Here is a 20411-nt window from a genome sequence, read left to right as displayed (position 1 = left end):
TAGTTCTATATCCTTAACATTGTTGCAATATGTTTCTATCCAATAATTTATTAACCTTTATTTCCAGCTTCAAAATGGAGTCGATACCTATATATCAAGATTTGAACTAGACAAGGCGTTATCAGCTCAAGGATCATTGATTATTTATTTGGATTCGGTAAGAAACTACTTACATTTCCACAAAAAAAGAAAGATGTTGGCACTTGGTCCCAAAATGTTTGTAGCTGTGTTGGTCATTTTGAATTTTTCTAAGCTGGTGTACTCCCGGTAAGGAAACCCACACAGCCCCATTTAGTTGTTTACCAGCTTAGTTGCTCCCAGATTGGGAAAGCTTAAAAAATTAACCCTAATCTGATCCGTGCTCTAACTTTGGGACATCATCCAACAGACTATGTATTTTGCATTGAAGTGAGCAACATCATTTTAACAACAATGATATGCAAGCATTGTTCATTTCTATTAACCTGTTTGGTACAAAAGACTCCACTGTTTGTCAGTAAGATACTTTGAGTGTCTGTGACAAATGATCCATGAACAACCTGCTCCAGCAACGCAAGAAAAATGCTCTGGTTCTACTTCCTTTGCACATCTTACTAAGGAAGAGTATTTATTTCACCAAATTCTGACTGTATGCTCACCATCCCTCAGGTAAAGGGAGAGATTGAGAAGGTAAGTCCTTCATGGTACCCTCAGCTAGTGTGGGAAATAACCTACACTGTTGGCATCACTCTGCGTTCTGAACCAACCATCCATCCAGCTGAGCTAACCACACCACTCCCTTACTGATGTCATCTCTTGTACAGCGTAGTCAGCCCCTTCTCTTAAGTATCTGCTAAATTTAAGTTGAAACTTTATTGCTGGAACAGCACAGCAGGTCAGGCAGCATCTAGGGAACAGGAGATTCGACGTTTCGGGCACAGGCCCTGTGCCCGAAACGTCGAATCTCCTGTTCCCTGGATGCTGCCTGACCTGCTGTGCTGTTCCAGCAATAAAGTTTCAACTTTGATCTCCAGCGTCTGCAGACCTCACTTTCTCCTCTGCTAAATTTAAACTGAAGCTCAAAATGAAAAATTTGAGAACTTTACCATCTACCATGCTAATGAGTTGGATTTTAATTTTTTTTTGTCACTAGGTTTCAGAAGTTAGAAGCTATTCTGATCAAATTAGAATTTAATTCGGATTGTGTTAACAATTGAGTTTTAATGGTGTTGAACATTTCAACCATGCATGCATAGTATAAGGTTTTGTCAACGTTTTGTCTATCTTTAACACTTCTGAAACACTCTTCAGGTGAATTGCATTTCCAATATTGCTGCACCATTTCCTTCATTTCACATATTTGAACTAATCCATTTAGCTAAATTTTATTAACTGTAGGTTGGTTAGCTCTGTTGGCTGGATGTCTGATTTGAGATGCAACATTGATACCAACAATGTAGGTCCAGTTCCCTCACTGGCTGAGATTATCATGCAGGATACTCTTTCTCAACAATATATATTAATTACTTGGATGAGGGAACAAAGTGTAACATCTTAGAGTTTGCAGATGATACCAAGTTGGGTGGGAGGGTGAACTGTAATGAAGATGCAGAAGTCCTTCAGCATGATCTGGATAGGTTGGGTGAGTGGGCCAATCAATGGCAGATGGAGTATAATTTGGATAAATGCGAGGTTTTGGAAACAAAAATGAGAAGGCAGATTACTACCTGAATGGGTATAAATTGGGAGAGGGGAGTGTACAGTGGGACCTGGGTGTCCTTGTACACCTGTTGCTGAAGGTATGTATTCAGGTGCAGCAGGCAGTAAAGAGGGAAATGGTATGTTGGCCTTCATTGCAAGAGATTTCGAGTCCAGGAGCAGGGATGTGTTGTTGCAGTTGTACAGGACCCTGGTGAGGCCACCCCTAGAATATTGTGTGAAGTTTTGGTCTTCTTTTCTAAGGAAGGATGCTCTCGCTCTCAAGGGAGTGGAGCTAAACTTTACTGAGTTGATTCCGGGGATGGTGGGACTGACGTATGAGGAGGGATTGACTAGTTTAGGATTGTTTTCACTGGAGCGCAGAAATGTGAGGGAAGATCTCACAGAGACTTATAAAATTCTAACAGGACTAGACAGGGTAGATACAGGGAGGATATTCCTGATGGTAGGTGCATCCAGAACCAGGGGTCACACTCTGAGGATTCGGGGTGGACCATTTAGGACGGAGATGAGGAGGCATTTCTTCACCCAAAGAGTGGGGAGCCTGTGGAATCCATTACCACAGGAAGGAGTTGATGCCAAAACATTGAATGTGTTCAAGAGGTGGATAGATATAGCACTTGGGAGGAATGGGATCAAAGGTTATGGGGAGAAAGCAGGATTTGGCTGTTGGGTTGGACATCAACCAATTATGGTGATGAATGGCAGAGCAGGTTCAAAGGGCCAAATGGCCTCCTTCTGCTCCTATCCTCTATGTTTCTGTGTTCAACTTTGCCTCTTGCCTGAGTTATGGTGACCCTCGGGTTAAACTGCTACCAGTCCAATGAGAGAGCAGCTTTTTGGGACTTTATTTAATTGATCAATTGTGTTCTGATTTTCTCTTCCAAATCACAAACAGGTTTCACACTTAGAAGAAACTTGTTTCGGATTTAAAGTACATCAATTCTTCAAAGTCGGACTTATACAACCAGCTTCTGTTAAGATTTACGAATATTATGACACAGGTAAGTATTTGCAAGACTACATTACTGATTTCCACCCAAGGGAAACCAAGTTAACATAAGAAAGAAAGAAAATGTAAAGTTGCTTGAAAAATTGTATGTCAAAGGAAAAGTAGGACAATGAACACAGGACAGCTATATAAAAAACAATTAAAGGTTTTTGAAATAGACTCAATTGTGGAGATTAAAATATTTGTTGACTTGACAAAATGATAAAATTCAGTTCACTTCTCAAAAAAGGAGGTATGCTAAAGTTAGGAATCTCTAAGTATTAATTGTGAAATGAATTTATCTAAATTTGATAATTGTTTTCTATCTCAGGACAAAGAAACTTTACATGATTATTCTTGCACACAGTAAATTTTGGGTTCATAATCAAGGTGTTCCATTCATGATTTTCAGAGAGGCTTTATTAGGAAGTCAGTTTTCGTACTTTACGTTGAGGGTGAGTAGTTCATATTGCTTGTCTTAATACAGCTACGCTATATTTATGTCAATTTCATTACCTTCATGCAGAGAACAGTTGCACTAAATTCTACAATGTCAATGAAAGGAGTTCCATGCTGAGCAAAATCTGTCAAGGTGATGTTTGCAGATGTGCAGAAGGTAAGATTCAGTTTTATTAGATTTATATGGGTATATTTTTTCATTTAATTATGTTCAGGCTGTAATCTACGTTAAAAGTTTCATGTGGTGCTATTATTCCCGGGAATGCAATTGTTGTTGGATGATATTTTCTTTCATGTTAACATCAATTGATGTAGATATACCATTTGTGATGCCTTGGTTTCTAGTGCAAACTTGACTTACATCAGTTTTAATACCCCAGAGAATGCAGAGCATTTTAGTAATTGTGTACATGGGTCGTAGCCAATCTACTTAGATCCTGTTCTTATGCTGGATTCCACTTCCAGTGATGGAGATGGAATTTAACATTGTTGTTAAATTTCTTTAACCTGCACTGCCTGTGAGTATAGCTCCTTCCTTTGAGCATTGTCACTGTGTAATGGAAAGCCATTGACCCCAGCCTGCATTCTGTCCACCACCTGACACTCCTGTGTTAGACATGGTCGTCACTCATGTATGTATGGCTATACTTCATCTTCATAAAACAGGAGCATGACCAGGGTAGAAGTGTCTCCTTATTTAAGTCCTAAATTACCAGCCTTTCATTCTCAGGTCATGCTCTCCAGCCAGCAGAGAAAAACCTGTCAGCATCAAGCTTAGAGTCATAGAGATGTACAGCATGGAAACAGACCCTTCGGTCCAACTTGTTCATGCTGACCAGATATCCCAACCCAATCTAGTCCCATTTGCCAGCACTTGGCCCATATCCCTCCAAACATTTCCTATTCATATACCCATCCAGATGCCTTTTAAATGTTGCATTTATACCAGCCTCCACCACTTCCTCTGGCAGCTCATTCCATCCACCTACCACCCTCTGTGAGAAAAAGTTGCCCCTTAGGACCCTTTTATATCTTTCCCTTCTCACAGTAAACCTTTCCCCTCTAGTTCCGGACTGCTCTATCACAGGGAAAAGGTTTTGTCTCTTTATCCGATCCACGCCCCTCATGATTTTTAAAATCTCAATAAGGTCACCCCTCAGCCTCCGACGCTCCTGGGAAAATAGCCCCAGCCTGTTTTATGAATATGAAGTATAGCCATACATACATGAGTGACAACAATGTCCAACACAGGAGTATTAGTTGATGGGCAGAATTCATACTGGAGTCCATGGCTTTCTCTTCCAGCGAGCTCAAACGCTCCAACCCTGGCAACATCCCTGCGAATCTTTCCTGAACCCTTTCAAGTTTCACAACATCCTTCCAATAGGAAGGGGACCAGAATTGCACGCAATGTTCCAAATTGTCAAGCCCTGTAAGAATTCTGTTTCAGTAAGGTCATCTCTAAGAGTTCAAACTCTGGTGATTGTTGGTCACCCGAAAGCTATAAAAAGCCACATTTTCTCTTTGCATATATCATTCTTTGACATGTTTTAAAATGCATTTAATGAAATAGTTTGGAAAAGTAGCTATTCTTCCATCCTGGGTATTGTGAAGCAGATGATAGCTCATGAAGGTGACTCTCCAGTGCTGGGGTCAGTTTGGGGTGTATATAGTAGATGATCCAGAGTGTGCTACACAATCCTTTCATGTTGTGGTCTGCATAACTGGAGCAGATATGGAGGGGATGTGACCGATACTGCAGGGCTGAGAGAACAGGTGCCGTCTTCTGAGGAAGAAGATCAAGACCTTCCAAGTGAAGACGTAATTCAACTTGAAGGGCTGAATGGCCCACTTTGCTGCTGTCCCTGTGCTCTAATTGCATCAAGAACAACTTCTTCCAGAATTAAGGCAAGGTTGCAAAAGTCTACTTTATATCAAAAAGGAGATTTTGAAGAAGGATTTTAATTTATTATTGCCATGTACCGTGATACAGGGAAGAGTTTTGCATGCTTTCCAGACAAATCATACCTCCCATAAGTACATCAGGGTAGTAGAACAGAATGCAGAATAGTGTGTTACAGCGACAGAGAAGGTGCAGAGGATGATCAACTCTAATATATGAGAGGCCTGTTCAAAAGTCTGCTAGCAACAGAGAGGAAGCTGTTCTTGAATCTGTTGCTGTGTGTTTTCAAATTATTTCATCTTCCTCCCAACAGAAGAGGGTGGAAGAGACAATAACTGGGGTGGGAGGGGTCTTTGATGATATCGGCTGCTTTCCCGAGGAAGTGGTAAGTGTAGATGGAGTCAATGGATGGAAGGCTGGTTTGTGTGATGGACAGGGCTGTGTTCACAACTCTCTGTAGTTTCTCGCTGTCTTGGGCAGAGCAGTTGCCACACCAAACTGTGATGCATCCAGATAGGATACTTTCTGTGGTGCGTCTATGAAAATTGGTAAGAGTCCTTTTGGACATGCTAGATTTCCTTAGCCTCCTGGGGGAGGAGAGGCATTGGTGTGCTTTCTTAACCATTGCGCCAGCATGGATGTACCAGGACAGATTGTTGGAGATTGTTGGTGATCGTCCCCCCTGGGAACTTGAAAGCTGTTGACCATCTTCACCTCAGCTCCATTGATACAGACAGGGGGGTGCCCTCTACACCACTTCCTGAAGTCAATGACCAGCTCCTCCATTTTGCTGACATTGAGGGAGAGATAGTTCTCTTTGCACATGCCCTTAAGCTCTCTGTCTCTTTTCTGTACTCTGTCTCATCATTGTTTAAGATCTGACCCACTACAGTGGTCAGCAAACTCGTAAACAGAGTTAGAGCAGAATTTGGCCACAAGGTTGTGAGTGTGTAAGGAGTGAGGGATTGAGTACATAAGCATCTAGGGCACCAGTTTTAAGGGGGAGTTTTTGTCGCCTGTCCTTATTGATTGCAGTCTGTGGGTCTGGAAGTCAAGGGTACAATTGCAGAGAGGGGAATACAGTTCCTTAGTCTCAGAGTTAGGAGATGAGCTTGGTTGGAATTATGGTGTTGAAAGCAGAGCAAAAATCACTCAATAGGAGTCTGACATAGGTCTTCTTGTTATCCAGATGATCCAGGGAGGATTCTAGGGCCTGGGAGATGGCTCTACCATGGACCTGTTGCAATTTTAGGCAAATTGTAATTGAAGGATAAGAGGAATGGTAAAATACTTTGATCAGCATAATAAATCTTTCCCAGAAGAAAATATTGCTGCAATCTTTTTGAGATGATTTGGATATGAAAAAAAAATTGGATATTGTAACTTATGATGTCTTTATATTTAACAATTTCTGTTCACTTAGTTTGAAGGATTATGGATTTTTAAGGGAAAGTGAAACTCTTGAAAACAATTGAAAATTATAAATGGAACCTAATAGGGCTTTGAGCAATGTAGGCTTTGGCGAGATGGATGGCAGAATCGGGCATGACATCTAGACCATCACGCACCATTTTTTCTGCTTGTCAGAATAGCATGGCGAGATTCTGACTCAAGATGCCAGTTGACTGGAATTAACGCTTGTGAAACACACTGTTAATGCCTCAGTGCGGCTCATTGTTGTTCACACTCCCTTCTTAGCAAACTTGCCAAACAAACTCGATGATGGGGAAAACCCAAAAAGGAAAACCAGATTGTGTACCTGGCAAATTCAGCTTGCTGTTTTCTCTGAGCCACCCCCATGATGGACACTGGACAACATCTCAGGGCATTATCCCATGGGCACTAATCACACACACATGTCCATTGACATTGGCATCAAGTATCTGCCAAATCATCACAACGGTCATGACATTTTTTCAAAATTCAGTCATGGGATGAGGATATCACTGGCTGAGGCAGCTTTAATATCCATCCCAGAGGGCAGTTAAGAGTCATAGAGTCATAGAGATGTACAGCACGGAAACAGACTCTTCGGTCCAACCCGTCCATGCTGACCAGATATCCCAACCCAATATAGTCCCACCTGTCAGCACCCGGCCCACATCCCTCCAAACCCTTCCTATTCATATACCCATCCAAATGCCTTTTAAGTGTTGCAATTGTTCCAGCCTCCACCACTTCCTCTGGCAGCTCATTCCATACACGTACCACCATCTGCATGAAAAAGTCGTCCCTTAGGTCTCTTTTATATCTTTCCCCTCTTCCCCTCTAGTTCTAGATTCCCCTCACCCCAGGGAAAAGACCTTGTCTATTTATCCTATCCATGCACTCATAATTTTGTCTACCTCTATATGGTCACAGGCCAGACCAGGTAAGGAAGGCAGTTTCCTTCCCTAAAAAAACATCAAAGAACAAGATGGGCTTTCCCTGACCTTCAACAATGTCTTTATTAGATTCTTAATTCCAGATTTTTGTTGAGTTCAATCTCCAGTGTGTGTTCTGGTGGGATTTGAAGCTGTAACATTGCCTGGGTCTCTGGATTAACAGTCAAGTGAAAATATATTAGGCCATCACCTCCCCAGTGGATCTCTAATAAGCTGTCTGGAAATAAAAGCTCAATTTTGTATTTGAAAGTATACGATTGATTAGCTGTATGTGATGTTCTCTGACTGGACAATAATACGATATGGATCTACAATGGATATTGGATACAGGATTGTGCTGATCAAGGGGCTATTTTACACAAAATGTAGCCATAGGAAGGTGAGGTATCTGCAATGGTGATTAAACAGCAATTTGTGTGAGAGAATGACAATGTGCGTGCACGGGAGCATCAGCCACAGTACAATGTGCCAAGGGTAGCATGGTCTTTTGGCTGTTGTGCCATGACTATTGGAAGGATGTTGTAAAACTTGAAAGGGTTCAGAAAAGATGTACAAGAATGTTGGTTTGAGCTGTAGGGAGAGGCTGAACAGGCTGGGGCTGTTTTTCTTGGAGTGTCAGAGGCTGAGGGGTGACCTTATAGAGGTTTATAAAATCATGAGGTGCATGGATAGGGTGAATGGTGAAGGTCTTTTCCCCAGGTATTGGAGTCAAAACTAGAGGGCATAGGTTTATGGTGAGAGGGGAAAAACTTAAAAACAATCTAAAGGGGGACTTTTTCACACACAGGGTGGTGCGTGTAAGGAAGGAACTTCCATAGGAAGTGGTGGAGGTGGGTACAATTGTAAGATTTAAAAGGCATCTGGATGGGTTTGTGAATAAGAAGGGTTTAGAGGAATATGGGCCATGTGCTGGCAAATGGGACTAGATTTATTCAGGATATCTGATCGGCATGGACGAGTTGGACCTAAGGGTCTGTTTCCGTGTTGTACCTCTCTCTGACTCTATGATTTTGCCAGGGACGAGCAGCGTCAATTTGTTAACATTTGTCCATATGCTCAGTTGCCTTTCTGACATGGGGCAGGCACAAGAGGTATCCACTGAGTACTGAATCATTCTGGGGATGGTGTGTGATAAGATGGGGTAGAAATCAGACATGAGAGACAGCATGCGATGTGGGTAGATAATTAACGTAGCAAGTTTTGTACAATAAGGTGTGAAGACCTGCTATGCTTCACTACAAAAATTCCTCCAAAAACTCAATGTAGTTTGGACTTAGCCAAAAGAAAACGGGATTCAGCCCCACATAATTCCAGATAATAGTGTATCTTGGTTACTTGAGCTCATTGCAGGGAGAACATCTAGCTGTTTTTATGACTGAGTTTTATAGCTGTTTTTCAGTAAAGTACTTTGTTTGGATTTTCAGTGGTGACCAGCCTGGTGAAGGTAAATGCTTCCAATTCAGTTTCTGAAAAATGATCTGTCATTGGGAACTCAGTTTGTCCTCTTGAAGGGGAAGTGGAAGATTTTTGAGCAAACTGCATCTGCCCAGATCCCAGAGATGGCTGTCAGTGTTTGTTGATACCTGTCTATACATGGCAGAATGTCAAAACAACGGCTATCTGACCATCTCAATCTCAACCTTTTTCACTTCAAGAACTAAGATTTATTGGCCAAAGTATTTTCCTCTCCATGGTGAATTCCTTCAGAGAGAAATCCACTTTATTTACTCTTACCCTCTTTATGTGTTATGCCTGAATGTGCTTATGTTGAGTTATTTCGAATAAACATTTATTTTTTCATTAATATAGATTTATATTTCTATATATTTATGATATCATTTGTTATAGATTTATATTTGTTATTGAATAAGTCTTGAAATAAATTTTGAATGTATTCAAGAAGCTTCATTAGTGGATCTTTCTATTTTAAGTTTGATCTGGGGAAAGCATACAACTGACCATATGAGGAACCAAGTAAAATATTTATTATCCCATTGTGGACTAATGGGATTGAATAGGAAGTACACTCTTCCCATCTCAGCCCTAACAAATGAAAACAATAATCAACTAAACCTAAGTATTACTATAAAATAAAAAAAAGAGAACCCTGAGTGTTAGAAATCTGAAACAAAAACAGAAATAGCTAGAGAAACTCAGCAGGTCTGGCAGCATCTATGGTGAAAAAAAAACAAAGTTAATGTTTGGAGTCCAAATGAAACATTAACTGTGCTTTCTGTCTTCATGTATGCTGTAGACTTTCTCCAGCAATTTCGGCTTTTGTTTTAAACCTAAGAATTATTTATGTAACAGTTATGAATACCTGCCTGTTAATGAAAGCTCTTTAAGAGTGAAGACAGCTAACTATTCAAAGCTTTGCACTTTCATTTTAATGCATTATCCGAAACAACTGAACTGGAACACAGAAATTATGCAAATGTTACTTTCTGTTTATTTTGTAGACCGTTGGGTAACAGTTACATTCTTTTTTTCAGGCAGTTGTATATCAGTTAAATTCTGGGTTTTTTTGTAGGCTGTTGTATATCAGTTAAATTCTGTTTTTTATTTGTAGACAGTTGTATATCAGTTAAATTCTGTGTATTTTTGTAGTTAGTTGTATATCAGTTAAATTCTTTTTTTTTCAGGCAGTTGTATATCAGTTAAATTCTGTTTTTTTTGCAGATAGTTGTATATCAATTAAATTCTGTTTTTTTTGCAGGCAGTTGTATATCAGTTAAATTCTTTTTTTGTAGACAGTTGTATATCAATTAAATTCTGTGTTTTTTGTAGACAACTGTATATCAGCTAAATTCTGTTTTATTTTTGCAGACAGTTGTATATATGTTAAATTCTGTGTTTTTTTGTAGACAGCTGTATATCAGTTAAATTCTGTTTTTTTTTGGAGGCTGTTGTATATCAATTAAATTCTGGTTTTTTTTGTAGATTGTTGTACATAAGTTAAATTCTGTTTTCTTTCAGGCAATTGTATGTCAGTTAAATTCTGGTTTTGTTTTGCAGGCAGTTGTATAACAGCTAAATTGCCTGAACAACGTATCTCTCCAGGTGTTCGTGAAGATAAAGCATGTGAACATGGAACGGATTATGGTAAATTCAACACACTGCATTAAAAATGCTTGTGTCTAATCTCTAAATGGCTTGTTATAAACCATGCATATTTAATTGAAAACCAAAGAACAACAGATGCTGGAGATCTGAAACAAACACAAAGTGCTGGAGAAACTCAGCAGGTCCTGCAGCATCTCTAGAGAGAAAACAGTTAACATTTTGAATCCAGTGACCCTTCATCAGAATTGTTCTGAAGAAGGGTCTGTGGAATCAAACATTGAATATGCAGTTGATCATTGCGACTGTAATGGTTATGGTTCATGCGTATTATATAGACAAATTTAATGAGATGTTAAATCAATAGAAACAAGTTTATGCTTAGAATATGAATGATCAAAAAAAGCCCTCTTGATTCTTGTCAAATAGTCTCTTAAGAATGCAAAGGTTTTGTTCCAGTTCCTTCCCTTTCACCATCTCAGGGTACCAAACTCAACCAAAGAGCACTAAATCTACCCAATTGCTAAATATTTGAAATTGCCATTTTTTGTTTGCTTCACAAGAAATATGCTTTCCCTGTCAGGAAATAAGTGACACTTCATCAGTGTCCATCACAGGATGACGTTGGGGGCCACTGTATTGGAGGGTAGCCATAGTGCTGGCTAGCTTTTGTTACCCTGATCCAGGCTCATGTTATTGTGATATGACTGCTCCCTCCCGGCCACCATCACTATCCTGATTGTCTGGGAGTCTCCCATAACTGAGGATCAAACTCCTGGACACAGCAATGAGTAACATAGGAAGAAAACTTGCGAAGTTAATGACAGAGAAGCTGTTTGTGCCAAGTTTGTTGTATGTGTTCAGCATTGAAACGTATCTCTCCAAACTCATGTGTCACACATTCTGTGCTCGGCAAAGTCTCAGTCTAACTTCTCCCAGAATGCATTTGGAGCAATCTGCTTCTTACTTGAGGTAGCCAAAACAATTGAAATCGATCCCTGACTGTCCAGATTGAAGCTTGCAGATTTCGGGCAGGGTTTGGGGGACACATACCCGATTACAGGTATCCCCTGCTTTTCGGAAGTTCACTTTAAGCCACTTCATTTTTATGAAAGACCTACATTAGTACCTTTTCTCGCTAACTGAAAGAAATCCGAAGAGGATTTCCACCTTCACGAGAAAAGGTGAATTTTTTCCCATTTTAAGTTAGTGCTTCTTTGCTTTGTGCCATTGCCTTACAAAAGGTTTCATAGGAACACTCTACTTTCGGATAGCGGGGGAATACCTGTAATAGGTCAGCCAGTGCTTCTCTAACACTCTTCTGTTGTGACCACATTTTAATGTTTCAGACTTATGTGAAATAGGCTGCTAAAGTGTTGATGGGTCGGAGGAGGCGGGGAATGGGAGCCTTGAGTTGTTAAGCAGGGCACCTTCAACCAAACCTACCTCTTTACAGGTGTTTTTTTTTGCTATCGGAGTCAGAGATTGGGGAACAATTGATGAGGTCATATGTCCACCAACACAAATACAAGCTTTGAAGATGTCTAGCTACCAGCTGGGCAGTTGAAGCTGCATGCTCATGACCCCAAAACTCTTGTTCCGTAACTCCCAACAGTGGGGTCATCCCCACTGTTTGGACATTTCTAAACTAAAGAGGCATGTTGCCTCAGTGGATGGCACTACTGCCTCACAGCACCAGGAAGCTGGGTTCAATTCTAGCCTTGGGTGACTGTCCGTGTGGAGTTTGTGTGTTCTCCCAGTGTCAACGTGGGTTTCCTCCCATTGTCCAAGATGGATTAGCCATGCTAAATTGTCCATTGCGTCCAGGGCTGTTTGGAAAGGTTGGTTAGCCTTGGCAAACCCATAGCTGTGGCAATAAGGTAGGTGTCTGGGTCTGGGTGGGATATCTTCAGAGGGTCAGTGCTGACTCAATGGGCTGAAAAGCCTCTTTCTCCACTGTAGGGATTCTATGATTCTAGCCATCAATAGCATGCTCTCCAGTTATTTCTGATGTCTCAGCTTGGCTATGATAAAAAAAAAGCAACCTTTAACATCTTTCTTTTTAAATCTGTTTCATCCCTTTTAGTATACAAAATAGCATTTAAAAAGAAGGAAAAGAGAGACAATTACATCTATTATGAAATGGAAGTTAAGTCTGTCATAAAACAAGGTGAGTTATTTTCATGTTCATGAGAATGGAGAGAAAATCGCGTTTTTGGTTTAGGACGTGATGACAGCTCTGGAAAAACTTGTCCCACAGGGTTCAGCAACCAGCAAGTTTAGACAGTACATTTGGATTGGCTCAGGCCTGGAGGGCCGAAGAGCCTGTTCCTGGGCTGTAAAGTTTCTTTGTTTCTTTGGAACCAAATTGGCTAATGAACCAAGGTGATGCAATTATATTGTCTGGTATAATCTGTAGACCACTCACTGGTGGGAACGAAGTCGAGACACAAATCTTCAAGGAACTTACTGATAGTTGTGAGAAATGGAGCAGCTCTTATTAATTACCGGTGGAATAATGGTAGTGTCAAGAACAGTGGAGGGGAGGCATTCCTAGAGTGTGGCAACGGTGGCTCAGTGGTTAGCACTGCTGCCTCACAGCGCCAGAGACCTGGGTTCAATTCCCGCCTCAGGCAACTGTGTAGAGTTTGCACGTTCTCCCCGTGTCTGCGGGGGTTTCCTCCGGGTGCTCCGGTTTCCTCACACAGTCCAAAGATGTGTAGGTCAGGTGAATTGGCCACACTAAATTGCCTGTAGTGTCAGGTGAAGGGGTAAATGTAGGGGAATGGGTCTGGGTGGTTTGCTCTTCGGAGGGTCGGTGTGGACCTGTTGGGCCGAAGGGCCGGTTCCACACTGTAAGTGATCTATCTATCTAAAAGTGAGGACTGGAGATCAGAGTCGAGAGCATGGTGCTGGAAAAGCACAGCAGGTTAGGCAGCATCCGAGGAGCAGGAGAGTCGACGTTTCGGGCAACAGCCCTTCATCGGGAATGCCGATTTTCCTGCTCCTCGGATGCTGCCTGCCCTACTGTGCTTTTCCAGCGCTAAGCTCTTGATTCTGAGATTGTGCTCGGGAGAATTTCCTACGGCAGTATTTGTAAATCCAGAAAGAAAGGAGACGCTGCCAGACCGGAATCTTGGAAATGAGGTGGGCCAAGTAGAGTAATTGTCCATGAGTGATCACTTAGGGCACAGTATGCATCGCTTTATAAGTTTGAGGACCATGGTGGAAGATGCTAATGAGCAATCCAGGCTCAGAGTAATTGACTGACAGAGAGAGGACTTCAATGGCGCAAGAATGGAACCAAGTTGGATAAATAGGAAGAAAGGTTGGCAGGACAAACTGTGGCTGAGTAATGGGTTTCCTTCTAAGAGGAGATGCATAAGATCCATTACATGGATATTCTCTCAAAAGAGAAAGGAAGGGCAAACAAATTCAGAGCTCTGTTGGTGATGGAGAAGCTAAAAATTCGGTTAAAAGGAGAAAACTGTGTTGTAGGAAATAAAATTGGGAATGAAGTTAACTATTGGCAGGGTCAGAAGTGAGGTGGGGAAGCAAATAGGAGAAGCAAAGAGGAATTAGATTAAAAAAAGGTGAGCCACTGACTTCCAGGAAAATTCCAAGGCCTTCTATAGGTATGTAAATGGTAAAAAAAAAAGTACGGCTGATTAGTGGCAAAGCAGGAGATTTACGCAAAGAGGTAACGGGCATGACAGAATTATTAAATAGAGGCAGATGCAGCCTGGGCCATGACCAAGGAGACAATTCAATCACTAGAAGGATTTAAGATCGGCTCAGGCGGAGTTTTGGATAAGTTGTCAATAATCAAAGTTGATCGGGCATTGGGACCGGATGAGATGCATCCGAGGATATTGAAAGAAGTGAGAATGGGAACTGCAAGAGACGTTGGCAGTGACTTCCCTGCGGCTCTGGGATGCGGCCAGAGGCCATTAGAATTTGCAAACTTTACAGCCTTGTCTGAAAAAGATTGTAAAGATAACCAGATCAAATACAGACAGGTCAGTTTAATGTTGGTCACAGGGTAACTTCTAGAAACCATTATTCGGATCGTATTAATAGTGGGATGTAAAAATTTGTTTAAATTTCTAAGAGCCAATGGGGATTTATCAAAGGAAGATCATGTCTAACTGTCCTGCTGTAGTTTTATGAAGAGGTTGCAATTGATGAGGGTAGTGATGTTGAGTTGGTGTACATGGACTTCAAAAAGACACCTCAAAACAGTATCCCAGTAGACTTGTGAGAAAGGCTATAGCTTTTTGTTTTGAATATTAAATAAGAAAAGTCATAAATATAGATTTGACTACACATAACACTGGAAATTGTACACTATCCAAAGGAATTACCAATCCATCCTTTTCCACATGGGTATGTGGTTGTAATAACGCAGGGAATGTATTATCAACAATACTGTACCATACAATGAAGTGGAGATGCCAGAGTTGGACTGGGGTGGATAAGGTCAAAAATCAAACAACATCAGGTTATAATCCAGCACATTTATTTGAAGTTGCAAGCTTTCAGAGGTCTGCTCCTTCCTCAGGCATGGTATGATAGGTAGGTATAAGGCACAGTACAGAATAACCTCGATTATCCAAAAGAGACGGGCGGGGGGGAGTATTTTGTTCGGATAACTGATTGTTTGGGTAATGGATAGTGTTTCTCCAGGACCTTGAGATCTTGTTCGGATAGTCCGAAATTCGGATAATTGATGTTTGGATAACCGAGGTTGTTCTACATTTATAGGCAAAACGTTAACAACTTTAAAACTAGCTGCCCTTGATGAATCCAGCTGTCCTTGATCTGCATTAAGTCAGTGGTAGTATAAACACACTCTTTAAGAAGACAGGAAATCCTTACACTGCTTTCCTGGAGGTTTTAATGCTATTAGGTTTGAAACAAGTAGTCGAGGGATATGAGTGTCACTGGCTGGGTCAGCATTTATTGTCCATCTCTAATTAGATGGAGAGGAGGTGGTGGAGAGTTGCCTTCCTGAACCACTGCAGTATTGTGCTGTAGGAATACCCACAATGTCAGTTCATGGATAAAAAGGAGAGAACATGGGCATCAAAATTAGCTGAGGGATAGGAAACACAGTGAGGCTTTTAATGGGTCATTTTTGAGCAGGAGAGAGATTTGTAGCAGAGATCCCCAGGAGTCAGTATTGGAAGCGTTATCTTTTATAAATATATATAATCTAGGTTTTGTTGTGCAGGGGACACAAAGCTATCTTGGAAGAGTTGCAAACTGGGACTCTGTATAGAACTTTGAAAGGACATTGACAAGTTGCTGGAGTAGGTGCATAGGTGGCAAATGAAGTTCAATGTGGAGAAGAATTTGATAATACATTAGTACAAAGCAGACAGATAGAACAAAAGAAAGGGATCTATTCTCAAGGAGCAGGAGCAGAGAAACCTGGGCAGATATGTTTAACAGTGATTACTAGCCACAGGACAGAACAAGAGTGCAATTAATAAAACGTACTGTATTCCAGACGTTATTAATAGAGGCACAGAGTAAAGGGCAGGGAGGTTGCAATGTGATTATATCAGATAGTTCTGAGCACTGCACTTTAAGAAGGATATGAATTAATTAGTGCGAGTGTAGGAGTGGTTTAGAACAGTTGCAGGGATGAGAAACTGCAGTTCTAAGGATAGACTGGTAATTTTGGGACTGTTTTCCTTGAGAGATGAAGGCTAAGAGGACAACTAATAGGTGTTTCCAAAATTATGAGAGGCCTGGACAACAGAGATTGTGAGAAACTGTTTGCACTCCGAAGAGGATTAAAAACTACAGCACACCAGTTTAAAGTGTTTTGCAAATGGGAGGTGAGAAAATATTTTTCCACACAAAGAGCAACTAGGGTCCAAAAGTGCCTGGAAGGGTGATGGAGCCAAGGTCAAGCGTGCATTAGGTGATTATTTAAATTGAAATAAAACGCAGGGTTAAGGAGAAATAGCAGGAGGTTGACGCAATGTCAAAATGTTTAGAGAGCTGGTGAAAACACAATGGGCTGAATGGTCTCCTTCTTCACTGTCCATAATTCTGTGATTCTATTCTCGGCAAAGGGCTGACACAGATATGACAGACTGAATGGCCTCCTTCTACACTGTAAGCAGTCTGTGATGGTACATGTCCTCAATTGCAAATGCCGAGTGTGTCATTTAGTAAAGGATTTGTTATCTCAGTTGGCTGGGTGGCTACTTTATAATAGAATGACAATGACACTGCAACTTCAATTTCCATACCAAGAGTTCACACCTTCTCAACCTCACCTGATGTGTAGTGACTCTGAGGTTACACCACCAGTCAGCTCCCTCTTATGATGGGGTGGGATTGTGTTGACTTAACCTTGAAATGGTAGTTTAATTGACACTTAATAATCACACATGGCTCTAGCCACCTGTAGCTAACAGCTAATGTGTTGGGAAATGTTGAACTGTGGTCAGAATAATCTTCCATCTGGATCATGCATTCTGTATTTAGGAAGCGATGATGTAATTGAAGGACAAGTCAGAGAACTCATCACTCATGCCAGCTGTGAAGAAACATTTAACGTGGACCTGGAAAATGATTACCTACTGATGGGGCAGGGATCAGACTTGTGGAGTGATGGTAAAAGGTAAATTGCAAATTCTGAAGCAAATTTGCTCTTTTGTATAATTTGCTATATGCTCCCACATTTAGCATTTAATTGATAGTCTATATGAAATAATGTGTCACAGCAGCAATCATGCCTACATCCATAATCATCTGAAAACACCCAATATCATCCAATCAGGGATGTTAATCAGACTCAGGCCTTGACGAGACTTGGGTGAGAGTCTGTCTGGGAATACTGGGTGCAGTAGGCTAGTGTTGTAGCCAAGTTGTAAAGGTGATGGGTTCAATTCTACTGGTTCAGGCCCTGAGGATTCTTTTCCTCATCGTTGCCTGATCCTAGCCAAGTGTCTGATCAATTCTCTTTTCATGGGTGGCATGGTGGCTCAGTGATTAACACTGCTGCCTCACAGTGTCAGGGACTCAGGTTCAAGTCCAGGTAACCGTCTGTGTACAGTTTGCATGTCTCCCTGAGTGTGCATGGGTTTCCTATGGGTGCTGTGGTTATCTCCCACAGTCCAAGGATGTGCAGGTTAGGTGGATTGGCCATGCTAAATAGCCGACAGTGTCCAGGGGTGTGTAGTCTAGGTGGAATAACCACGGGAAATGTGGTGTCACAGGGATAGTGTGGGTGTTGGAAGGGGGTAGCGGCTGGGTCTTGATAGGATGCTGTTCTGAGGGTCGGTGCATTGGCCGAATGGCTTCTTCCCCTCCTGATGATTCTGCGGCCCTGCTGGGGCTATTGTGGTACAATATAGTGTCCGTAGCTTTGAGCCAGGAGGTCTGTGTATCAAGTTCCACTTGTTTCAGAGGTGCGTCATAACATCTCTGTACAGGTTGATTGAAAAATGAATAAGCTCTGTTTAAAAGTATTCTGACATTGTACTGTCACAAAACCGCCTTTCAAATTCTTGACACAAAGAAGAATCGACAATCTGAACTTCAGGGTAGAACATTCCCGACCACACTCTTCTCTGAGCTTGCAAGGACAGTACTAAAGTGCTGAACTCTATTATGCTTTACTCTGGGATATGCTGCCATGATGATTAGATTAGATTAGATTCCCTACAGTGTGGGAACAGGCCCTTCGGACCAACAAGTCCACACCGACCGTCCGAAGAGTAACCCTCCCAGACCCATTTCCCTCTGATTAATGTACCTAACGCTACAGGTAATTTGGCATGGCCAATTCACCTGACCTGCACATCTTTGGACTGTGGGAGGAAACCGGAGCACCCGGAGGAAACCCACACAGACACAGGGAGAATGTGCAAACTCCACACAGACAGTCGCCTGAGGCTGGAATCGAACCTGGGGCCCTGGTGCTGTGATGCAGCAGTGCTAACCACTGAGCCACTGTGTAGCCCCAATGTGGTGAGGCTGGTGTTTTGTTAATGCCAAATTTCATGAGTGGAGGGGTGCAGGCAGTCACTGTAAATAAGCCTTTTGGGAATACTGGCTAAGTGGAGGGCCCAGAGAAGCACTGTTAGCTTTACCACTGACTTTCAAGTTGGGAAGTCGAGCTATCTACTTTCTCTTTTGTACCCAGAAAAACGGTGACCTACGCAGAGATGAGGTGAGGTCAGATAGCAAAGAGGTGTGAGTGTCTGCAATTATTCCCCTCACCACTCAGGAGTGAGATTCTCGTCGAAATTTTCTCTTCTATTTGCTAAAACCTAAAGTGCAAAATTAGATTTGGTTTGTTTGGAATGGAGAATCTCATTTGTTTTTATGCTTATCAAGTTTTCCAAACTGATCCACCTCAGCAGTTTATACAGGTCAACTCTGAGGTCACCATTGCAAGTAAATAATGTGAATAGTGTAAACCCCCTCAGAATATATTAAGAAGATAGTCTAGACAGAATCTTTTCTTATTTTAAAGGTAAAAATCACACTTCATTCACACATTATAATTAAAGTACAGACAATATAATAAAAGAAAAGAATTGACTTAACTGTAACTCTATTTCAATACTTAACAAAATAGTATGTATATTAATTACTACTAGTTAACTGTTTGAATATCGTAACATCCCGTAAGCACACTTTTGGCAAAGCTAAATTCAATAAAATAGATTGTCTCACACACAATTCTAGCAATTGGAAAAACAACTCCAGCTTTCAACTGGAACAGAGAGAGAGGAATAAAAACTTCCACATACAACTTCAAGAGTCTAGCAACTGAAAGCTAAAACTAAACAAAAACTGGTTCTGTGGGAACTTGACCCCACCCATTCAGGCTGCTTCTATTGTTTCAACTTTAAAGAAAACATCCCAAGGCCTCACAAGCTGTTTACTCTGTTGGCTTTGGACCAGACTGCTTTGCACCTCTGTACCCCTTTCTTCTTTAAAAAAAAGTCCACAACAAAATACACCTCTTAAAGTCATAGTAACCACCAGTTATGGCAAGGTATTGTTCATTTCAGAAGTGTTCATTATCAATGTGCAACATTTTTCTTCCTCATAATCAGTACCTTTTTGGTTTCAGGATCAGCTATCTGATTGGAGACACAACCTGGTTGGAAATGTGGCCAACAGAAGAGCAGTGCCAAAATAATCGATATCGGAGCCTCTGTCAGAGCCTGGCAGAGTTTTCTGAAATCTTAATGATTAATGGCTGCCCCACTTAGTATTTTTGTTTCATAAATAATCAGTATTATTTGCATCTAATAATCCAAAATAAATAATGGTTTTGTATCAAATAACGTGGAAACTGATTTGTCTTACATGTATAAAGTGTTACGGGGTAAGGTCCTGCGTGTGACATTGGATGAGTGAAAGACATAAAAGTTGAATTTCAACAACAGTTCTTAGAAATGTGTTTATTGACCAATATGTGTGGTTATTTACTTTATGTTGGCTTTATGTTAATATCATGGTGAGATTACCAACAATAAAAACGTATTGAAAACTATTTAATTACTTGTATGAAATTTGTAGTATAGTCAGTTGTCATTCAGATTGAATGATATTTTTCTGACATGTTTGTGGTCAACAAATCACAAAGGGTTGAATCCCGTGATTTGTATGGCTAATATCGGGGTTAGTGGAGTTTCTTGGTACTCTCTACGAAGCCTAACAAATTCTCTCACCCTAACTTACTGGAATCATGTCACTTTAATCATCTGTCACATCCCTCTATTGTCCTTCAAGTCTGATTCCAGCTCAGTCTTGCAGCAGAAACTTGCAACTTGCCAGCATCCCCAAATTCACTGGCATCCCTTCTACCTGCTCCATCTTGGAAAGTGCATTGTGCATCCAGGCAAGCCCTTTCTATACAAAGCTGCCCTGCACTGTT

General features: G+C 41.2%; 1 protein-coding gene across 1 annotated transcript in view; it reads left to right on the top strand.

The window, feature by feature from the left end:
• The window catches only part of LOC122552261 (complement C3-like), a 115016-nt gene extending 94989 nt beyond the window's left edge, over positions 1–20027 (top strand). The window contains exons 35-41 of the mRNA XM_043694948.2: positions 68–157; positions 2597–2702; positions 3216–3305; positions 10451–10537; positions 12582–12665; positions 17000–17135; positions 19602–20027. Of these exons, the coding sequence (XP_043550883.2) occupies positions 68–157; positions 2597–2702; positions 3216–3305; positions 10451–10537; positions 12582–12665; positions 17000–17135; positions 19602–19743 (735 nt within the window). The 3' untranslated portion in view covers positions 19744–20027. The remainder of the gene's footprint in view (positions 1–67; positions 158–2596; positions 2703–3215; positions 3306–10450; positions 10538–12581; positions 12666–16999; positions 17136–19601) is intronic.
• Positions 20028–20411: the final 384 nt, after the last annotated feature.

Source organism: Chiloscyllium plagiosum, unplaced genomic scaffold (assembly GCF_037043375.1).
Source record: "Chiloscyllium plagiosum isolate Xiang-an unplaced genomic scaffold, Cpla_swu_hap1 HiC_scaffold_45, whole genome shotgun sequence".
Lineage (NCBI taxonomy): Eukaryota > Metazoa > Chordata > Chondrichthyes > Orectolobiformes > Hemiscylliidae > Chiloscyllium > Chiloscyllium plagiosum.
This window is presented reverse-complemented; position numbering and strand designations above follow the sequence as displayed.